We start from the raw sequence: 24,385 nt of genomic DNA on the forward strand, positions 1-24,385 counted from the left end.
TTGCAAATTAAAACAACAGTGAGATACCACTATACACCTATTAGTGAAAACCCAAAACGTCAACAGCACCACGTGCTGGTGAGGTTGTGGAGCAACAGGAACTCATTCATTGCCGGTGGGAATGCAAAGTGGTGCAGTCACTTTGGAAGACAGTTTGGCAGTCTCTTACAAAACTAAACATACTCTTACCATGAAATCCAGCATTTCTACTCCTTGTTATTTACGTAAATGGGCTGAAAACTTAGGTCCACACAAAAACCTGCATGTGGATGTTTATAGCAGTTTTACTTGTACTTGCCCAAACTTGGAAACAACCAAGATATCCTTCAGCAGGTGAATGGATAAATAATCTGTGGTGGACCAAGAAAATGGAATAATCTTCAATGCTAAAAAGAAATGTGCTGTCAAGCCATGAAAAGACAGTGAGGAACCTTAAATGCATATTCCTAAGTGAAAGAGGTAAATCCGAAAAGGCTACGTACTTTATGATTCCAATTATGTGACATTCTGGAAAAGGCAGAACTATGGAGACAGTAAAAAGATCCATGGTTGTCAGGGCTTAGGGATAAGGGAGGAATGAATAGACAGAGTACAGAGGATCTTTTAGGCAGTGCAACTATTCTGTGTGATACTGTGATGGTGTATATATGTCATTATACCCTTGTCAAAACCCATGGAATGTACAACACCTAGAGTGAATCTTAAGGTAAACCACTGCCTTTGGGTGATAATGATGTGTCATTGTAGGGTCATCATTGGTAGCAAATGTATTACTCTGGTGAGGGATATTGATAATCAAGGAGATTGTGTATGTGTAGGTCCAGGGAGTATATGGGAACTCTGTAGTTTGCACTCAATTTCTCTGTGAACCTCAAACCACTCTAAAAAATAAACTCTATTAAAAAAAATTCGTATAATGGAAAAAGTTTTCTCATTTTAGCTATCAGGTCAGGTCTTCTGACAACAGCTGGTGTACTGCAATTCAATTCTGACACCGACCACCTGAGTTAGTGTCAGACTCCACAGGTGTAAGGGCATGGTCCCCAACAGTATACTTCAGTACCACTCAGACACCAGCTGCAAGTCAGGCTACCTATACTTCTGGCCAACTAGCTACAAATCCGGGAGTTCCCAAGCCCCCCTCGCCCCGACTGCCCTCACTTCAGATGCTAGTTGCAAGTTCAGAGGTCTCCAGGCCACTTGCATTTCTGACCAACTGCCTATAAATATGGGAGGTTACTGTAACTTCTCTCAGGTTCCATAATTTGCTGGAATGACTCAGAACTCAGGGAAATGCTAGACTTACAATTATAGTTTTATCATAAATCATATAAACTAGGACCAGCTAAATGAAGAGACACATTTGGCAAGGTCTGGGAGAGTCTTGAATATAGAGCTTCGTGCCCTCTCCCTGTGGAATCAGGGCACATTGATGGGTTAACCAACCCGGGAGCTCACCTGTGGTGGCCAGAGTTTTTATTGGAATTCCATGATGAAGGCATGATTGATTAAACATTGGCCACATGATTGAACTAAATTTCCAGCCTTCTCCCTCTTTCCAGAGTCCCTAATCACATCTAGCCTTTCTGGTGAGCAGCCCTCACCTGAGCCATCTCCTTAGCATAAACTCTAGGGTGACTCAGGGGCTTATCAAAAACAAATGCACTCTTATCACCAGGGGAATTTAAGGGATTTAGAGGCTCCCTGCCAGGAACCCAGGAGAAAGATAAGACAGATTCTTAATTATCCAACACCAGGTTTTAAAGAAATGGTAGCCCTTGAGAAACCTGGTAGTTTTTTGTTTGTGTTTGTTTTTTTAATTTGAAAATGTGCCATGGAAAGCTGAGATGATGGAAAAGTTGTTTAGACTTTGTAGTTATTTAAACCTTTATACATCATGCAGTTTGAATTTTATATTTATGATTTTATGCGTAAATGTATTTCTTTTGGTAAAAAGGAGAGATGAGCCAGTAGGATGACATAGGACCCTTTCCAGTCAAAATAAACAGCTGACCTTATAAAAAGGTTTTTTCTGGGCTATTATTGCTCCATCAGGCTCATTTTTCCCTCTGATAGCAAATTATTTCAGAGTGTATCCAGTTTCTCCAAGGAAGTGTGCTTAGTTATATTTTTCTCTTGCAGATTGATTATACCGGAACAGACCCTTCCAGTCCCTGCAATAAATGTTTGTCTCCGAATGTGACACCTTGTATTTGTACCATTAACTTCACTCTGGAACAGTCATTTGAGGTCTGTATTCCCAAGTAGTGTTTTAGAAAAGCCATGCTTTAAAAAATATTGATATTATATTAAATTTTTTTTTTTACTAGTTATTTTCTTCTTGTTGATATGTTGCTTTAATTTATTGGGAATCTATACACTTTTGAGGAAGATTGTTTTGTTTTGCTATTGGATTATGCTGTCTGATAATTAAATACATTAATAGTTTATGGTAGTTAGTAGTTTAAATTAAATTTAAAACCTATTCTTTTTCTGGAAAATTTTATAACTGTACAAAATTTTTTTTTGTATCAAGTTTCTATCTACATCTACTTGTATTTAAAAAATTATTGCTCAAACTGTTTTGCCTACTTTTAATACTATAAGTTTTACTTTGGAAAATAAATACTAATTCATCCATTATTGCATTATTTTTTCATCAGATATGATACTTTAACATAAATGCAAACACTTAGTAAAACCTTATTGACAAGCAGTTAGAATACCATCCGTGTGTGTGTGTGTGTGTGTGTGTGTGTGTGTGTGTGTGTGTGTGTGTGTGTGTGTGTGTGTGGTCTGTGTGTCTTTTGCATTCACACTTACCTGTCATTCTTGGAAACTGAGCAGATGCTAAAGGACACAAAGATTCAGAAATAGGCATGACAAGACCCGTTTATGTTCTCCTTTACCTGAAAATTGAGCTTTAAAAAATTATTGTTTTATTCTTCAGGGAGCAAAACTGCTTTAATACATGCCAACTTTTTAGATTTTTGTAGCTATGCTTTAGATTTTCTTAAAGGTCGTGATGCCTTTTGAGGTCCCTAATAGATGGTTGCCATCTAGTGGTTATGGATGCTGTTGCCCTGAGATCGTGGACTGTAACGCTCCCTTTTTTAAAAATATGAAAATAAATTAGGGAGAAGACAGGAATTTAATTATTTTGTTTTGGCAGAAATAACATATAACTTTAAAACATCATAAAAATTTGATTTTTTTATGTGATGGACAAACTATAAGTTGCATTAAGTTCTGCTTTTGTCAGAACAGGCAGAATTAAAGACATGGAAGAGACTTGTAATGATTTAGAAGCTCCACTAGTTTCTTCCCCCATACAAAAACATTAAGCATTTCAGAACTCTTCTTCTGCAAAGGTGATCATCCTCAGATTCATTCTTTTGTGGTCTCTGTGTTCCTTTACAAGCCCAAGCTGAATTAGACTAAAGCCTTTTCATAGGACAAAAACCCAACCAACCAAATAAATAAACGAAAGATTTCTATGTAAGTGTTTTCTTTATAAGGAATGGGAAAGTTTGCATATTTTGACATTTGAAAATCAAGCTTTAAATAAATGATTGTGTATAAGAAAACAGCAAATCAAATAAAGCAAAATGTTATTGAATTCCTTTTTTTTTTCTGTCTTCCTTTTAATTGAGTATAAGGTTATAGACAATGGAGGTAGCAACCAGAAAGGAGAAAATAGCTGATGTTTTTGCCACCTCTAAAAATCTTAGTCATTCAAGATGACTTCATAACATCTTCTAAATAGTTACAATGTAGGTAGGTTACCCTTATTTCCCAGATTATTTCCAAGTTGACTCCACTGAACACATTAAAGTACTTTTCTTGATTATTATAAAGTGACTCATTATCTTAGATACTTTACTAATTATTAATTTGTTCATTACTAATATTATATAGTATCCTGCTGAGAAATTTACTATGACCCAATTCAAGTTCAGAATTTATTTTGGGCAGTAAATGAAAGCTTGAAAGCATTATTCCTTTGAAAAGTTGATGCTAATTGGATGAAGACCAATCTGAATTAGAGAAGATTTAAAATTGAAAGTAGGGACTTCCCTGGCGGTCCAGTGGTTAAGGCTTTGCCTTTCAATGCAGGGGGTGCAGGTTCGATCCCCGGTCTGGGAACTAAGATCCCACATGCCTCATGGCCAAAAAAACAAAACATAAAACAGAAGCAATATTGTAACAAATTCAGTAAAGACTTTAAAAATGGTCCATATCAAAAACAAAATCTTTAAAAAAATAAATAAATAAAACTGAAAGTTGACCAGACTAGGCTAATAATTAGATTCCTTGAGAGCTTCTTTGTTTGTTTGTCTGTCTTAATGTAAGTAGACGTCCTTGAGGTCTTTCAGAGTATTTTCAAAGTTGACTCTTGGAGTTTTGACCCTACTTGATTTGATTCTTTAACATTGTTTGATTTGGTTTGATTGTCTAACCTTATTTACAATTTGTACCATTCTAGATTGCTAAGTACTGGTAGAATTCACCCCAGTAACTGTTTTAAGTTACCACAAATTCTAAGCTAGTGCAAATTACATAGCTTTTATGTATGCATGAAACAACTTCATACTTAATAGTTTTATATGAACATTTTTTCCCTTTCTCTTTCTCTAGGGCAATGTGTTTATGTATTATGGACTGTCTAATTTCTATCAAAACCATCGTCGTTACGTGAAATCTCGAGATGATAGTCAACTAAATGGAGATCCTAGTGCTTTACTTGTAAGTAAAATGACGGAACATGAAACTACGGTGTCTAAGAACATGTGGTAACTGTTCAATTAGAAATGTTAAATTTAATAATGTTAGATGAAATTAAAGTGTTGTTTGACATTTTTAGTTTGTTTAGTGAAGGTTTTTAGTTAAAATTTTTTCCCCTGGAATTTGCACAGATTAATGATTTCTTGCAGCCAGAGGACACGTTGCAACCTGCTTGTTTCCGGTAGTATCATTGGGATTTTTGCTTTGTTAATCTGTCTGTAATGGAATTTTGATGAGTCTAGCATTCTGGGAATATAATTTGTTCTGTTTGAGTTTACTCATTATTATTACACTGGGTAGGAATATGTAAATAAGCTACTTTTAATTTCTGAGATTGTGTTTTAGAATTGAACATGTATGCTCTTTGCTTTTTACCTTGTGGGGAGCCCGAGTACTGAAGTCCAAAGGGTGTGGGTTACTGAAAAACCGTCTGAGGAGCTTTTTGAAAATACAGATTCCAGGATTCTCCTAAGTCTCATATGTCTGTGTCTACAGGGGTGGAGCTCTAAAATATCTATTTTTAACAAGCTCCCCTTCTGATGCTCAGCCTGGTTTGGGAATCTGTGGACTAGAGGATCTTAGTTTCCTGACTGTTGTTCAGCTTCTCATAGCAGTGGTTGGTGCCCAAGTATTTTATATTATTGCTACCAATGCAGCAAACCTTTAGCAATTCAAGTATCTCTTAGAAACAGTGACACTCTTAGAATGCAATTTAGGACCATACTGGGACCAGAATGGTCCCGTTAAACGTAAAGTTACTCTAGGTTATCCTTCCTGGTTTTATTGCTATTTCCTGATGTTTGGGATCTTAAGAAATAATAAGTCTATTTAAAGATTCTGGTTAGGTCTGCAATATCTTGTAGTCCATGTGGGATTTATGTCGGTGGGATCCAACTTTCAGGACTCAAGTCCAGAGAAGGTGAAGTTCTGTGAGACACACCAAGTTGATGAGGCACACCAAGAATTTGTTGATTGGGATCATAGATTGGGTGTGTTGAAAGACCTAGCAGTGGTGGTTGATTTACAGTTCTTTTATATAGATACACACTCTCTTCACTGAGGGCAAAAGAAGCTGAGATTCTTTTCTTCCAAACCTCAAGCAGAGCTTTTAGACTAAACTTAAGGATTGATGAATTTTTTCTGTAAAGGGCCAATAGTAAACATTTTCAGCTTTGCAGTTTATATAGTCTATTGCAGCTACTCACCTCTGCCATTTTAGAATGAATGCAGCCATGGAGCATACTTAAGTGAATGGGTAGCTGTGTTCCAATAAAACTTTATTTACAAAAACAGGAGCTGGGGCTGGATTTGGACTGCAGGCTGTCATTTATCGATCCCTGGACTAGACCAAAATATATGACTTTAAGACCAGGTGGCTTTCAAAAATTTTAAAGATGTTAAGAACAGACAGATTGAAGTTCAAGTAACTTAACATTGTATATAAGGCCCTTCACAATCTGATGTCAGCCTACCACTTCAGCTTCATTGATTATATTCTATCCTTAATGTACCTTTGGCCTGGCTGCCCTGAGCCATATATGCTGTTCCCTAACCATGCCTGGTGATGCAGGTAATCTGCCCATTTGGGTATTTCCATTTCATTTGTCTAGAATGTGGTTTTTACTCTTTCCCTGGAGGGCCTCTCACCTAAGGCCTGCTGTTTACTTTAGTGTCTTTGGATGCAAAATAACTTCTTTACGTATTTACTTCATTCATACCCTGTTCCAAGTCACTTCTCACTTTACTTAACACACTGTCTCCCCATATCATCTACTCTTGCTCTTCCTTTCCAGGCCATTTTCTACAGAGCTGCTAGAGTGATCTTTTAAAAAAGTAAATACCACTTCCCTGCTTAAAGTCTTTCAGTGGTTGGTTTACTCAGGATGATCTGAGCTATGCATGACTCTCCAGTCTCATCATATGTCATTTTCTTTATTGCCATACTCTAACTACATTCCCTGTTTACCTCCTCAGAGGTATCAAGTTCTTTCTAAATGGTGTGTACTGTTCTCTCTGCTTAAAGCTCTCTTCTGCCTGCTCTTCACGTGGCTGTCTCCTACTTTCTTTAGGTCTTAACTTTCATGATACTACCTCCAGAGACAGTCTTCCCCTTATCTTCTGTCCTCCCAACTACACTGCAAGCTCATGAGAGCAGGGAGCATGACTTTCTTTAATCACCATATACCAAGTGCCTCTCCAGTACCTAGCACATGAAAGGCATTTAATAAATATATATGGAATGAATATAGACACCTTTATCATGGCTCTTATTTCATATTATACTTGGTTGTATTTGAGTCTGTTTCCTATATTACATTGTGAGCAGATGAAAAGCAGGGACTTTTTTTTCATTTTTCCATTTCTAGCACCTTACATGGTATGTGGTACATGTTAGGTACTCTTTATTAAATGGCTTTCCTAATAAGCCAGTTACTGCAAAGTACCTAGCATTGCTTAGTTCAGTATCTGATGCATAGGTAGTAAATATTTTCCTTTTTTTAAAAAAACTTCAATAATTTAGTAGTTAGAAGATGGTTCTTCAGGACACTAGTCCACCATCTTTTCTGGTTTTCCAAATAAAGTTGCTATTCCTTGCCCCCCTCCCCTCCAAAATGGTTTAGTGGTTAAAATATATTTGCCCCATTGAGAGTTTATTTACCTTATTTTTTTGAAATCAGTTTTCATCAAAACATTCAAATAGTAATAAGCCAAGTTATACATTGTCTATCTTCATGGTCTTAGAATACTAACTTTCTGAATGTAGATGTCTTAGGGACCAAAAAGCTGGGAAGTCAAATATTAAAGAGACTTTATGAGATTCCCTGCCAGAACGTAGATACAAGTCAAGGTTGGTTATAATGGAATAGCCCTAAGAGGCCTAACTAGGTTCTAGTTAATTTCAAATCGAGACTATCTTGGTTTGTTTATGTGTTGTGAGACATGGCTTAATGTGGCCTTGGAGTCGCAGAACAACTCAGATGTATACCTAATATCAGACTTGGTAGAATCTCTGGATTAATCCTACAGCTTCCACGTTTCCTTGAGATCTTCAACAGGGACTAAGCCAAAACCAAATCTGGAGGACAGGTGAAGTGCTATTTGCCTTGCCAACATTTGTGCTTTCTTTATACCTGGGTGCACAACTTAGAGAAAATTGGTATATTCTAGGAATCTGCATTAGACTTTTCCTTCCTCCCTCCCTCCCTTCCAAATTACAAGATTTGAAATTATCTACTTGAACATGTTAATTTTATAAGTGAAGTGCAGATAAATCAAGGGACTTGCGCAAAGTCACATAGTACATAGCTGGAACTAGAAGCTCAGGTCTTTTTTTTTTTTTTCTTTTTAATATTTATTTATTTGGCTGTGCTGGGTTTTAGTTGCAGCATGTGGGAGCCACGTGTGGGATCTTCGTTGCAGCATGCGAGATCTTTGTTTTTTTTAGTTGCGACATGCAGGATCATTTTTAGTTGTGACGCGCAGGATCTTTAGTTGTGGCATGCGGGCTGTTAGTTGCGGCATGCGGGAGGGATCTAGTTCCCTGACCAGGGATCAAACCCGGACCCCCTGCATTGGGAGCCCAGAGTCTTAACCACTGGACCACCAGGGAAGCCCCGAAGCTCCAGTCTTCTTACTTCAAGTTTAAGATTCCTTTCATTCTGTCACAGCTGGATTGACAATAGACGGCTTCTTAGTTTTTCTTGTGCAGAAAACATTTTGTATTTATGATTTCTGTGTTGGTATGAAAATTGTTTAAAATGTCAGTTTGGGGGCTTCCCTCGTGGCGCAGTGGTTGGGAGTCCACTTGCCAACGCAGGGGACACGGGTTCACACCCTAGTCTGGGAAGATCCCACATGCCATGGAGCAACTAAGCCCGTGCGCCACAACTACTGAGCCCGTGTTCCACAACAAGAAAAGCCACCGCAATAAGAAACCCATGCACCGCAATGAAGAGTAGCCCCTGCTTGCTGCAACTAGAGAAAGCCTGTGCACAGCAACAAAGACCCAGCGCAGCCAAAAATAAAATAAATAAATTTATAAAAAGAGAAAAAAGTCAATTTGACATATACCTATATGACAGTATATGCAAAAAAAGGCTATAATGTAGTAATGTTAAAGAATATATTTTGAGTAATTAAATGTGGTATTATTTATAGTCTGTTTATAATATAGACATTTTACATGCATTGGAAATGAGAAATATGTAGGGATTGAATTTTTAATCAGTAATTAGGACTAACTCATAGTTCTCCCAGAGGCCTGGGTAATAACTTCTCTCTTCTTTCCTTCTAAATATCAGAATCCCAGTAAGGAATGTGAGCCTTATCGAAGAAATGAAGACAAACCAATTGCTCCTTGTGGAGCTATTGCCAACAGCATGTTTAATGGTATGAGACAGAGATAAACAAAGATGATATATATATATATATATATTATACTGTAGTTAGGAATATTTGTATAATCTTTCAGAAACATGAATGAGATTGAGAAATTCAACAGCTTTAAGATAAATATGTGAATTAGTTATTTAGTGGGGTATTATAATGCTTTATGACTTTCTTTTGTGAATTCTTATATTTTAAGAATGAATTTCTGTCTCTGGGAAGAAAGAAGCAGGGCCATTCTGCTAACTTACTATTTCATACATGATAAAATAAATGCCAGGCTACCTTTACCAACAACTTTGAATATTTATACCATTAGATAGGGGCTACAGTTGATCATTTAGAGCAGCACTGTCTGATATGAATGTAATGTGAACCATAAATGTGAGACGTGTATAATTTTAAGCTTTCTAGTAGTCACACTAAAAAAAAAAAAAAAACAATAAAAAAGAAACAAGTGAAATTAATTTTAATTATACTTTATTAAACTCAGTATGCCCCACATATCATTTCAGCAGGTAAGTGATATTCAGTATATAAAAGTTATTAGTGAGATATTTTATATACTAATTTTTATACTAAATCTTTGATGTCTGATGTACATTATATCCTTACAAAACATAGTCATTTGGACCAGCCGTAATTTCAGGGGCTCTGTAGCCATATATAGCTAGTGATTACCAGATTGGACAGTGCAGAGAGAGAAATTGATAAGCCAGAAGCTATTTAGCAGTGCTTTTTTTTGTTTTTGTTTTTTTTTAAAGAATAGAGGCAGATTTACCTTGCAAATTGTTTTAGTTGGGTTACTATTAAAACATCTGACCATATCACATATCAGTTAGCCATGTAGGAAAATGACCTGGAACTATTGAGGGAAGGCAAGTTCATCTAGGATTGTAAAGTTACCATAGTTAATTCACATGTGAATCATCAAGAGCAAATGCTCATCACGTGCCTGCTTCGTTACAACCACTTTGGGGGGCAAGTGCCAGATCCTCATTTCTCATGGAAGAAAGCCGGCACTATGGATATTCAGTAGATGTTTAGCAGTATCTTCCTTTTCTTGTGTTTAGATACACTAGATTTGTTTCTGGTTGGCAATGAATCTGATCCTACACCTATTCATTTGATAAAGAAAGGTATTGCTTGGTGGACAGATAAAAATGTGAAATTCAGAAATCCCCCTGGAGCAGACATTCCCCTAGAAGAACGATTCAAAGGTAAAATATTACTAATATCCCTTAAAACATAAGCTAGGCGTTTTAATGAAGTACCTAAAATTTTCTGTCTTTAGAATCTTAAAAAAGTTTATGCTTTTTAAAAAGCAACTTTTCTTAACTTGCTGTCAAGTTAGGTAAAATATGTAGTATCTTCTAATGTACTGAAATTCTAAAGGAAAAGTAGTATACTTTTAATCTTGAATTTCTCTGGTATTTCCTTGTAAGTGTTTCAGCCATAATCTTTTAAAATTGTGACAAGGTTTATTTTAAACAAGTATTTATTTATTTATTTTAATTATTAATAGTTATAAGTCCAAATTTCTTTTTGTTTCTATGCCTCCTTGATTTCACAATGTAATGTTTCTTACCATTATATCTTTGAATTAAGTCATTTGCTTTTTGGAGTATACTCAGTAGCCTACTTTTAGTATTCTCTTAATTGAGATATCAATCAAATCTTTGTAATTATTAAGTTTTTATGTGAAGAATTGGTTTCTCTTTCGATTTTAAGACTTCCTTAGAATATGAATATATTTCTACTTTTGAACATAAGGAAAATATTCATATTGTGTATCTTTGTTTTATTAGAGTGTGAATTTTCAGTGAAACTCTCAACAGAATTGAATGTCTTGTCTCCCCACCCCACACCGACCTCTCCTTTTTAAGGCACAACAAAGCCAGTAAACTGGGTTAAACCAGTATATATGCTGGATCCTGACGAAGATAATAGTGGGTTCATAAATGAGGATTTTATTGTTTGGATGCGTACGGCAGCACTACCTACTTTTCGTAAGTTGTATCGTCTTATAGAGAGGAAAAGTGATTTACATCCGACATTACCAGCTGGACGATACTATTTGAATATCACATACAGTATCCTTTTTTGGCCATGTGCACAGATTCAAAGAATTTGAAAGGAGTGTAGTCCAGTCTTGTCTCAGTTATGTGGCATGCTACTTTGTGTTTTAGTTTTGCTCTCTGCATTTTTATGAGTATGTGTGTATGTATGAGAAAGTCTCTTTTAACTTGTTTCTTCCAGAAATGCCTTTAAGTTTTAAATACTTTGTACTAGAGTTCAAGCATCTTATTTGGTAAAATTATTTAAAATGTAGGTGCTAGATTTATTAATAAGTTAGATATTTTTACAAGAGAGATTGTAATTCAGCTTAATGCAAAGGCTAGTACTCACTTAGTAAATCTAAGCGTTGGTGGTACTGGGCTGTTTTAATCTATATTCTTTTAGATAATAAAAATCAGCAAATTTGTTATTTCATATCAACATAATTATTTATAATTATTGCTCTGTTTACAATATCAAAACATTTTTATCATTAGCTGTATTGTTCCACCTTAATAATTTAGGCATACTTTTCAGTGCTGATAAATATCATTAATTTCATCCTGACTATATGTCAACGTTATACTAAGTACTTTCCATGTATTATTTTATTTATTTCAAGCATTGTGAGGCAGGTGTCATCTCCATGTTATAGACAAGAATATAGGAACATAGAGCATTTAAGTAACTTAACTGAGATTACACAGGCGATAGAAGAATCAGGGTTCATAATCAAGCTGTGTTGACTTTACCATCAACCATCACTGTAGGCTGCATCCCTAGCTGGTTCACTCAAGTAGTCAGAGCAGTCCATATTGGCCTGGATGCAAAGTCTTTCCTAAGCCAGAAATATTGGGCACTAACTTTTATTCTCAACAAAATCCTTACATCTTTTAATTTCTAGCCCATTGCTTGTACATATCGTGAATGAAAAATTTTCAAATATTAGCATGTGTGCTGATGATCTTACAGTTTTGATTTTTCATAACCCAAATTAGCTATAAGTATATAGTTTTAGGTTTATAATGGATTAATAAACGGTTAATAGACCTAATTTCAAAATAAAGACCTATTTGTAGCCTTAGTTTTTTGATTTTGCACCTCAGTAGACAACTGAACATGACCTGAGAGTGACAGACTGAAAGTGACCAAGTGTTTGAAACTAGGCCTACATAGCAGAAATTTTAGACAGACAGACCCAGTTTAGGTGCTGGTAGAAAGAACATTATCTTGAGGCTATGGCCAAAGTAGAGGGCATCCTGTAGCCTACAGCACGATAAAGGGAAATCTTTGGAGCACTCAGGAGTTCTTAGTTGACAGATAATTTGCACCAAGAGAACTTTTAGGAGGAATGCAGACTATTTTGAAAATCGATAAAACAGGAATTTGACCTGCAGAACGTTAAGGGTTAATTATCAAAATCGGGTATAAGGTGGGAACTAGGTATTAGAATCAAGGCAGAAGCCCACTTTATAGGGTTGCAATATAGAGAGACTAGCATGGGTGATTTGATACCACATCCCATAGGGTGTTGGGTTAGTTAGAGCTCTTACAGTCATTCCTGGCTCAGACTGGGATTGATTTAAGAACTAGTAGAGCTGAGCCTGCCATTGGAGTCACAGCCGGGCTGGGGAGTCATCTGCGGGGCTGGGGAGCTACGGAAGCTGGAGAAAGAGATGGGAACTAACATGATTCAAAAGATGCTTTTGAAAAAGTTGTAAACCTTTTGCATAGGGACTTAGTTCTGTCTTCTTCTCTTCCCTAACTCTTGCCAAATCCTAGAACTGGTCCGTGTAGGTAGCTCATCCAACATGTTGGTGTCCCATTTCTCAAATTTGTTTAAGGATCCACGCTTCAATTCCACTCTGTTTTAGTCGTCAATCCAGTGTCACACCGTGAGTTTCACCATTGCTCCAAATCACTAATGTAAAACTTCATTGTCATGCTTTTCGACCTTGTATGAGTCGTCCCATTCTCTCATAACTACACTCTTGCTACATGTGCTCTTTGAGCTCATAGAGACCCCTAATCTCTTCTTCCTTTTTCTCCTGGTCTGTCAAGCTCTTTTTTCCTCTATGGGTTTCATTGCTATTTATCTGAAATATATTTTCACATTACAGACCTTTTACCCCTCCTGTGTAATGAGAACAGAAATATCTAAGAAATGAGAAATTATATAACCCTTAACTTTAGTTGTTTTTGCTTGTAAACTGTACTGGCTTTTATTTTGTTATTTTTCCTATTTATTTATTTATTTTCTTATTAGTCATCCATTTTATACACATCAGTGTATACATGTCAATCCCAATCTCCCAATACATCACACCACCCCCACCCCCAGCTGCTTTCCCCCCTTGGTGTCCATACGTTTGTTCTCTGCATCTGTGTCTCTATTTCTGCACTGCAAACCGGTTCATCTGTACCATTTTCTAGGTTCCACATATATACGTTAATATACGATATTTGTTTTTCCCTTTCTGACTTACTTCACTCTGTATGATAGTCTCTAGATCTATCCACGTCCCTACAAATGACCCAACTTGTTCCTTTTCATGGCTGAGTAATATTCCATTGTATATATGTACCACATCTTCTTTATCCATTCATCTGTCGATGGGCATTTAGGTTGCTTCCCTGACCTGGCTATTGTAAATAGTGCTGCAGTGAACATTGAGGTGCATGTGTCTTTTTGAATTATGGTTTTCTCAGGGTATATGCCCAGTAGTGGGATTGCTGGGTTATATGGTAATTCTATTTTTAGCTCTTTAAGGAACCTCCATACTATTCTCCATAGTGGCTGTATCAATTTACATTCCCACCAATAGTGCAAGAGGGTTCCCTTTTCTCCATACCCTCTGCAGCATTTGTTGTTTGTAGATGTTCTGATGATGCCCATTCTAACCTGTGTGAGGTGATAGCTCACTGTAGTTTTGATTTGCATTTCTCTCATAATAAGTGATGCTGAGCAGGTTTTCATGTGCTTCTTGGCCATCTGTATGTCTTTGGAGAAATGTCTATTTAGGTCTTCTGCCCATTTTTGGATTGGGTTGTTTGTTTTTTAATATTGAGCTGCCTGAGCTGTTTATATAGTTTGGAGATTAATCCTTTGTCTGATGATTCATTTGTAAATATTTTCTCCCATTCTGAGGGTTGTCTTTTCGTCTTGTTTATGGTTTCCTTTGCTGTGCAAAAAGCTTTTGAGTTTCATTAGGTCCCATTTGTTTGTTTTCATTTCCGTTACTCTAGGAGGTGGATCAAAAAAGATCTTGCTGTGATTTATGTCAAACAGTGTTCTTCCTATGTTTTCCTCTAAGAGTTTTATAGTGTCCGGTCTTACATTCAGGTCTCTAATCCATTTTGAGTTTATTTTTGTGTATGGTGTTAGGGAGTGTTCTAATTTCATTCTTTTACATGTAGCTGTCCAGTTTTCCCAGCACCACTTATTGAAGAGACTGTCTTTTCTCCATTGTATATCCTTGCCTCCTTTGTCATAGATTAGTTGACCATAGGTGCGTGGGTTTACCTCTGGGCTTTCTATCCTGTTTCAATGATTTATATTTCTGTTTCTGTGCCAGTACCATACTGTCTTCATGACTGTACCTTTGTATAGTTGAAGTCAGGGAGTCTGATTCCTCCAGCTCCGTTTTTTCCCCTCAAGACTGCTTTGGCTATTCGGGGTCTTTTGTGTCTCCATTACAAATTTTAAGATTTTTTGTTCTAGTTCTGTAAATGCCATTGGTAATTTGATAGGGATTGCATTGAATCTGTAGATTGCTTTGGGTAGTCATTTTCACAATATTGATTCTTCCAATCCAAGAACATGGTATGTCACTCCATCTGGTGGTATCGTCTTTAATTTCTTTCATCAGTGTCTTATAGTTTTCTGCATACAGGTCTTTTGTCTCCCTAGGTAGGTTTATTCCTAGGTATTTTATTCCTTTTGTTGCAGTGGTAAATGGGAGTGTTTCCATAATTTCTCTTTCAGATTTTTTATCATTAATGTATAGGAATGCAAGAGATTTCTGTGCATTAATTTTGTATCCTGCAACTTTACCAAATTCATTGATTAGCTCTAGTAGTTTTCTGGTGGCATCTTTAGAATTCTCTATGTATCGTGTCATATCATCTGCAAACAGGGACAGTTTTACTTCTTTTTTTCCAATTTGTATTCCTTTTATTTCTTTTTCTTCCCGGATGCCGTGGCTAGGACTTCCAAAACTATGTTGAATAATAGTGGTGAGAGTGGGCAACCTTGTCTTGTTCCTGATCTTAGAGGAAATGCTTTCAGTTTTTCACCATTGAGAATGATGTTTGCTGTGGGTGTCATATATGGCCTTTATTATGTTGAAGTACGTTCCCTCTATGCACACTTTCTGGAGAGTTTTTATCATAAATGGGTGTTGAATTTTGTCAGAAGCTTTTTCTGCAACTATTGAGATGATCGTATAGTTTTTATTCTTCAATTTGTTAATATGGTTTATTACATTGATTGATTTGCGTATATTGAAGAATCCTTGCATCCCTGGGGTAAATCCCACTTGATCATGGTGTATGATCCTTTTAATGTGCTGTTGGATACTGTTTGCTAGTATTTTGTTGAGGATTTTTGCATCTATATTCATCAGTGATATTGGTCTGTAATTTTCTTTTTTTGTAGTATTTTTGTCTGGTTTTGGCATCAGGGTGATGGTGGCCTCATAGAATGAGTTTGGGAGTTTTCCTTCCTCTGCAATTTTTTGGAAGAGATTGAGAAGGATGGGTGTTAGCTCTTATCTAAATGTTTGATAGAATTCACCTGTGAAGCCATCTGGTCCTGGGCTTTTGTTTGTTGGAAGATTTTTAATCACAGTTTCAATTTCATTACTTGTGATTGGTCTGTTCATATTTTCTGTTTCTTCCTGGTTCAGTCTTGGAAGGTTATACCTTTCTAAGAATTTGTCCATTTCTTCCAGGTTGTCCATTTTATTGGCATAGAGTTGCTTACAGTAGTCTCTTAGGATGCTTTGTATTTCTGCGGTGTCTGTTGTAACTTCTCCTTTTTCATGTCTAATTTTATTGATTTGAGTCTTCTCCCTCTTTTTCTTGATAAGTCTGGCTAATGGTTTATCACTTTTGTTTATCCTCTCAAAGAGCCAGCTTTTAGTTTTATTGATCTTTGCTATTGTTTTCTTTGTTTCTATTTCATTTATTTCTGCTCTGATCTTTATGATTTCTTTCCATCTGCTAACTTTGGGTTTTGTTTGTTCTTCTTTCTCTAGTTCCTCTAGGTGTAATGTTAGATTGTTTATTTGAGATTTTTCTTGTTTCTTGAGGTAGGCTTGTAGCAATAAACTTCCCTCTCAGAACTGCTTTTGCTGCATCCCATAGATTTTGGATAGTCATGTTTTCATTGTCATTTGTCTCTAGGTATTTTTTGATTTCCTCTTTGATTTCTTCAGTGATCTCTTGGTTATTTAGTAACATATTGTTTAGCTTCCATGTTTGTGTATCTTACGTTTTTTTCCCTGTAATTGATTTCTAATCTCATAGCGTTGTGGTCAGAAAAGATGCTTGATATGATTTTAATTTTCTTAAATTTACTGAGGCTTGATGTGTGACCCAAGATGTGATCTATCCTGGAGAATGTTCCGTGTGCACTAGAGAGGAAAGTGTAATCTGCTGTTTCTGGATGGAACGTCCTATAAATATCAATTAAATCTATCTGGTGTATTGTGTCATTTAAAGCTTGTGCTTCCTTATTAATTTTCTGTTTGGATGATCTGTCCATTGGTGAAAGTGAGGTGTTAAAGTCCCCCACTATTATTGTGTTACTGTCGTTTTCCTCTTTTAGAGCTGTTAGCATTTGCCTTATATATTGAGGTGCTCCTATGTTGGGTGCATATATATTTATAATTGTTATATCTTCTACTTGGGTTGATCCCTTGATCATTACATAGTGTCCTTCCTTGTCTTTTGTAACGTTCTTTATTTTAAAGTCTATTTTATCTGATATGAGTATTGCTACTCCAGCTTTCTTTTGATTTCCATTTGCATGGAATATCTTTTTCCATCCCCTCACCTTCAGTCTGTATGTGTCCCTAGGTCTGAATTGGGCCTCTTGTAGACAGCATATATATGGGTCTTGTTTTTGTATCCATTCAGCAAGCCTGTGTCTTTGGTTGGAGCATTTCCTCGATTCACGTTTAAGGTAGTTATTGATATGTATGTTCCTATTGCCATTTTCTTAATTGATTTTGTAGGTCCTTTTCTTCTCTTGTGTTTCCCACTTAGAGAAGTTCCTTTAGCATTTGTTGTAGAGCTGGTTTGGTCGTGCTGAATTCTCTTAGCTTTTGTTTGTGTGTAAAGCTTTTGATTTCTCCATCGAATCTGAATGTGATCCTTGCTTGGTAGAGTAATCTTGGTTGTAGGTTCTTCCCTTTCATCACTTTAAGTATATCATGCCACTCCCTTCTGGCTTGCAGAGTTTCTGCTGAGAAATCAGCTGTTAACCTTATGGGAGTTCCCTTGTATGTTATTTGTCATTTTTCCCTTGCTGCTTTCAATAATTTTTCTTTGTCTTTAATTTTTGCCTGTTTGATTACTGTGTATCTCGGCATGTTTCTCCTTGGGTTTATCCTGTCTGGGACTCTCTGCGCTTCCTGGACTTGGGTGGCTATTTCCTTTCCCATGTTAGGGAAGTTTGTGACTATAATCCTTCAAATATTTTTTTCGGGTCCTTTCTCTCTTCTTCTGGGACCTTTGTAATGCAAATGTTGTTGCATTTAATGTCCCAGAGGTCTCTTAGGCTGTCTTCATTTCTTTTCATTCATTTTTCTTTATTCTGTTCCGCTGCAATGAATTCCACCATTGTGTCTTCCAGGTCACTTATCTGTTCTTCTGCCTCAGTTATTCTGCTGTTGATTCCTTCTAGTGTATTTTTCATTTAAGTTATTGTATTGCTCATCTCTGTTTGTTCTTTAATTCCTCTAGGTCTCTGTTAAACATTTCTTGCATCTTCTCGATCTTTGCCTCCATTCTTTTTCCGAGGTCCTGGATCATCTTCACTATCATTATTCTGAATTCTTTTTCTGGAAGGTTGCCTATCTCCACTTCATTTAGTTTTTTTTCTGGGGTTTTATCTTGTTCCTTCATCTGGTACATAGCCCTCTGCCTTTTCATCTTGTCTCTATATTGGCTTTTACTACTAACATTTAATTTGTGAAATCAATCCTTTTGGATAATAATTATATAATTATTTTGTGATTCAGAACATATGAGTAAGGTACCTGTGTATTGTAGAATTTTACCAATGAATTACAATCAATTAAATGCCAACTTTTTAAGTTGTATTTTAAAAATCAAGTAACTAGGCATGGAAAAGTCTTCCTATACACTCTTCAGATTACCCTGTACATTCATTTGATGGACGAAAACGGATGATCTTGAGCACTATTTCATGGATGGGAGGAAAAAATCCATTTTTGGGGATTGCTTACATCGCTATTGGATCCATCTCCTTCCTTCTGGGAGTTGTACTGCTAGTAATTAATCATAAATATAGAAACAGTAGTAATACTGCCGACATTACCATTTAATTTTATATTTTGAAAACAAATTTACTGCATGTGCATCAAGGCCAGTCCTATTCAACCTAGCTTTCAAATGCTGATGTCTGGTTAGTATGTCATTTTTGAAGTTGGCACATAACTTTTTTTTTTTAAAGCTGTCTTTGTCCTTTGCTTCTTCCTTATGGATGACTTAGGAAAATATATGACGGGTATAAAACAAATTCGCTATACTGATCATATCAACACTGTAACTGCTGAAATGGCATTCTTATGTTTCCTTTCTGATGGGACAGTCCGTTTGATGCATGGAGCCTCTTTCATGCGAAATGCGTCTGCTGCTTAAATGTTTATGCTGTGTTGATAATATTATATTGACATATGATACTGTATATGTGTGCCTATTGTGTGAAGAAAGTGATTACAAGATGTGTGAGTATAATGACTTGCTAACCCTTTAGGATTCATAGTTACAAAAAGATGAAGAAAGACCAAATCTAAATAAAACACTTCATCCTTTTCACAGGTCCTGTGTAAAGGCTTAAAGTACCATCTTTGTTGAGGTGGTTCATGTATTCAGCTTATCCAGTACAGTTCTTTGTCAAGCTTAGGTTTGATTTCAAAGGACCTATTTACCTGTCTAGAATAGGAATTAATGCTCATGGTAGGTCTCCGGTAGGAAGATTTAAAATTCCTCTTTCCATTTGGTTAAGATGTTGCAGTCAGGAAACCCATCTCACTTGATGTTTTTACATGTGACCATTTCCCTTGAAGCTTACACTTCATAAGGGATGAAAGAATATAGGTGAGCTTGGCAAGCTTCTTGGCCGACCTTTATCTTCTGCCTCACCTGTCAACCAGATGTAAATATTCAAAGGAGACTGTTTTCATTGTGGTATTTAACATTAAGAAATTTGCTTCAGCATTGGAAATACCTCAAGCTGTTTTTATTTTGCAGGTAAGTGTTTTGACTTAAGTACTAATATTATCTTGCAGAAATTTTGGAAAACAGTAACCTTCATTTCCTCTATATTTCATTCAATTTTTACATATAGGTCAAGGATGAATATGTATGCACATTCTCTTTAGTTAAGCCACCGATTGTTTTGGTTGGTTTTTCTAAGATGTACTTTAAAAAGAAGTTCTTTAAATTTCCTAATTGAATTCTGGAGATTTTGGAGTATGTACATGATAAATTATATGTGCTTGAAGTTATTTTATTTTCTATTAACTGGAATTATTTTTAATATTCCTTATTGAATAAATGCTGTAATTTGTTTGCTATGGAACTTATTCTTGAATGTAAACTTATTGTTTCACATGCATGAAATGTATGTCTTAATCAGAGGTGGCTTAATTGCATTGAAATAGCTATTTTTTTTTTTTTAACTAAAATAACTCATAGGTTTGTATAGAAGAATGCCTGTTTGAATTCGGAGTTTGTAATGGTTTCCTTCGTTTATATTTTAAATCAAAAGGTCTGGGTAATGTATCAGTTTTGATTAATATATGTTTTTTTTTAAAAAAACAAAAATAATGTAATGGTTAATAGTAGAAATGTGCCACACTTCTTAAGTTTTGTATAATATGAAATTCAGTTAAAAGAACTTGTAGTTCATAATGACTTTCAACAGATAGAATATTACTTGCATTAAGTACTTAATGTATAATTGTCCTGAAATTTCTGAATGCATAGGGTATTCTTTGTGTAAAACTATTCTTTGTTTTATCAGTCCTTCAGAATATGGTTATTTATTCTGATAATTGACCCTCTTGCACATGGCAGTTTATTTTCTGGGGTATATCTTTGGGGGAGAGGGCTTCTCCCAGTCTTTGCAGATTAAGTTTGTGCTGCTTAAGAAGGACTGCCGTCCTGCGTCTCTTTTTCTAACTGGGGGACCAGAGGTGCTGCTACAGAAAAGTTGAAGAGCTCTTCCAACACTTTCTCATCTGTGGTCAAGACGGAATCTTAAAATATATTTGGAGTTTTATCTATTTTACAAGTACATTGATGGCCTAAGTTCTCCCTTGTCTCCTGCCATTTGAGCTGTAAGCGATTCCTGTTGCTGAATATGAAGAATGTGGAACATTCATATGGCCTCTGTGACTGGCGGAAGGAAAACATTTCTTTTTTATGGGCTTTATGCTGATCTTTGGGAAACACTGATGTCATACTCAACTTTCAAAGAATCATATTGCATTTTAAGACAACTAGGTTAAGTAGAAGGCATTGAAGAATGTACTAACTTGCAGGAAATATTTTGATATATGGAATTCCCAACTGAAGGAATTATTTAATAAGTAAAAGCTAAGAAATTTCTTTGAAATCAGAAAGCAGTTTAAAAGTAAATTGGTAAAAATAACTGTACTACCTAATAGAAAATTATTCAACGAAGAGGAGAGTCAAGTCAAGTGAATATTATTTGTTTCTTGGTTACAGTATTTGTAACTTTGATTATATTGAAAGATAACTTTCTGTTAGTATGTTCTGTATTAATAAAAATGAACAAAATTAATTTTGCTATGTTCAGGTGTCTTGCTAAAATAACAGCGCCCCAGTGTTGTTGCAGGTGTTTAGCACTAAATTGTAGCCCAGGCTCAATGAGTCCAAATTTTAACATTTCCATGCCTAGATTGGATTGCCATATGTGAATATGTTAATCACTCTGATAGCATTAACTGCAGGATTTATTCATGTTACTGAGAAACATCTGTTCTTACCAAGAAGTGGTCAGATTATAACCTGTTATAAGCAGACAGGCTAAATTTGGTATTAGATCAAGGGAAACTTCTGGTAAATAGAAAATGAATAACTGGTATAGAGACAATGATGACGAAAATAATGAATTGGGCAGGGACACAGGAAATGAAAAGCCAGACTAGCAAAGAGGAGCAGCTGAGTGGTAGGCGTAACGACTGCTGTTCAGCCTGCTTGCCCCGTCTTTATGGAAACACTGCCTTAGAATTATTGTACCATCCTTTGTTGGTTAAGCTTCAAAGTTCTGTTCTTTGCGAACATGGTTAGTTTGAGGGGAGGGTGGAGGGAGTAAGGAAGTGCTGCTTCAAGAAGAATTTGGTGCATAAATGTTTGTTGTAGTATTTGGATAATCTAGTAAAGTGTTTTAGAGCCCCTTTTTAGCCCATGCCCCATTCAATAAACGTAAAAATCACATTTCCCGGGCTTCCCTGGTGGCGCAGTGGTTGAGAGTCCTCCTGACGATGCAGGGGACACGGGTTCGTGCCCCGGTCCGGGAGGATCCCACATGCCGTGGAGCGGCTGGGCCCGTGAGCCATGGCCGCTGAGCCTGTGCGTCCGGAGCCTGTGCTCTGCAATGGGAGAGGCCGCAACAGTGAGAGGCCCGCATACCGGAAAAAAAAAAAAAAATCACATTTCCCCTAATGTCATTTGAAATTTCAAAATAAATATCATTTAAAAATAAATAAATAGATATCATGTCTAAAATCACATCAGACCATGGTGACCTTATTTTCTTTTATATATGTAAAATTTGTCAAAGTAACATGTGTACACAGTTAAAAAAATCTAAAGGCCTTATGATGAAAAACAGCAGTACCTGTCCCAACTTTCTACCTTCTAGAGACAATTACTTTGACTTCAAAAGTTGTTACTTTTGGTATTTATCTTAGTGTATCTAAATTATATGCCTGTTCTACTATTGCTTGATTTAACAGTTTTAGACATTATTGTCTTCTTGATAATATTACCTGATGATGTAGCTAACACACGTACTTCCCCTTCCCCCATTATATAATTATAATATTTAATAAACACATTAGCAGTTGTTTAATTATGACTTTAAAAATACTGTATACTTTAGAGCAAAGCAGAGCACCAAGATTATACTTTGTACACTTTATTTTTCCTGGAATTAATAATCACCCCACTTTTAACATCAACATAACTTTCTGGAAGCCTGTCTTAAAGTTTTTCCAACTTTTCTATCAGGTCCACCCTGTTCTTATCACTAGTCTTTTGAAGGTTTTTTGTCCCCAAATACCTGATAACCTGATTCCCTGTTTTTGCTAGAAAGGTCTATTCTGCATTTGTCCTTCTCTGCCAATCTCTACTGGTGGTTTTTTCAGACAGCTACTCAGCCATTATCACATTCCCTCTTTTTGTCACCCTCCTGTGTTGGATCTGCTGTTTCCTAGTTCACTCTCTTGTTTACTGGAGCTATTTTCAGTTTTTCACGTAGGTGACTTTCCTTGTATTTCTGGCTAGTCTCAGCAATCTATCATGTATAAATGGACCCCCAAAACTCATTGAAAGCTCTTTGTTTGTGGGCAGTGCTTGACAAGTGATGGCCTCAGTAGCGCAGTGCTACTCAAAAATGCCACTGAGTGCATTGTTTGTTCTGTTCATGATAAAATGCTTAGACAAGTAATAAATAGTTGGCAGGTCAGCAACTGTAGGTAGACTGAATTTTGAGAAGCACCGCATTAGGGAATGACTGTCAGGGAGCCAGTCATTTGGCTGGAGGCCTTTTCTGTGGGACTGTTCAGTTTCTCTGGGGAAGAATTCTCTAGTCTTCTGCAAAAGGAAGGGGTTGAAAGAGGCTCTGTCTCTTACTGCTTTGAACTCTCTGCTTCTGCCTTGTCTTCCACCCCAGCTTCTGTTTTCCACTTCACACATTTCAGGTATACCCATCCCTTTGCATATGCCTTCCACCTAGTTGTCTCCCATTACTTTTTCCAGATAAAAATGTTCTTGCCTTCTACCTGTGGGAGACAGTGACCGAGGTGAGAGACTGTATTTGGCCGAGAGGGGTAGGGCAGAGATTGCAGGGAGCTGACCATTCTGTTGTATATAATTTTCAACTACTCATTTTCAGGCCTGTCCCTTGATTCCACTCTTTGCTATAAATTCTACTTTCAAGTCTCTGAGCTTCTCAGGGGTTTTAGAACCAATCAACATGCTTCTCACTGGTATCCATCCCCCTTGCAGTCCCTTTAGATTGTGGCTTCCTTGGTCCTGCTCAGCTATATCCCATCTGCTTTCTGTTTTCCAGAAATCTGTTGAAATTGATTTTCTGTCTCCTCTTTGGTCGCCATCCTTTTGGGCTGTCTTAAGAAACGTTTTTTAGACTGTCATACAGTAAACTTTACTTTTTGTACTTGTAGTGTACAGTTCTGCGAATTTTAACACACGCATAGGTTTGTGTAACCATTTTAGAATACAGAGCAGTACCAAAAGCTCCCAACCTCCCTTTTACTATACATCTTTATAGTCACCCTTCCCTCCACCCATAAGCCCAGGCAACCACTGATCTCTTCTCCATCCCCATAGTTTTGTCTTCTGGAATGTCATAAATGGAATCATATCATATGTGACCTTTTGAAACTGGCTTCTTTTACTCAGCATAATGCCTTTGAGATTCACTTAAGGTGATGTATCTAAAAACACCTCATACGAACCAACATATGGACACCAAGGGGGGAAAGTGGCGAGGTGGTGGTGGTGGGATGAATTGGGAGATTGGGATTGACATATATACTAATACATATAAAATAGATACTGATAAGAAACTGCTGTATAAAAAAAATGAAATGAAAAAAACCTCATACCCTTTCAATTCCTTTTCTTTCATTTT

General features: G+C 36.5%; 1 protein-coding gene across 1 annotated transcript in view; it reads left to right on the forward strand.

Annotated features, from left to right (window-relative positions):
• TMEM30A (transmembrane protein 30A) overlaps positions 1 to 21,289 on the forward strand; it is a 42,426-nt gene extending 21,137 nt beyond the window's left edge. Inside the window, exons 2-7 of the mRNA XM_004270106.2 lie at positions 2,143 to 2,250; positions 4,639 to 4,746; positions 9,087 to 9,174; positions 10,245 to 10,391; positions 11,058 to 11,264; positions 18,610 to 21,289. Of these exons, the coding sequence (XP_004270154.1) occupies positions 2,143 to 2,250; positions 4,639 to 4,746; positions 9,087 to 9,174; positions 10,245 to 10,391; positions 11,058 to 11,264; positions 18,610 to 18,803 (852 nt within the window). The 3' untranslated portion in view covers positions 18,804 to 21,289. The remainder of the gene's footprint in view (positions 1 to 2,142; positions 2,251 to 4,638; positions 4,747 to 9,086; positions 9,175 to 10,244; positions 10,392 to 11,057; positions 11,265 to 18,609) is intronic.
• Positions 21,290 to 24,385: the final 3,096 nt, after the last annotated feature.

Source organism: Orcinus orca, chromosome 12, assembly GCF_937001465.1.
Source record: "Orcinus orca chromosome 12, mOrcOrc1.1, whole genome shotgun sequence".
Lineage (NCBI taxonomy): Eukaryota > Metazoa > Chordata > Mammalia > Artiodactyla > Delphinidae > Orcinus > Orcinus orca.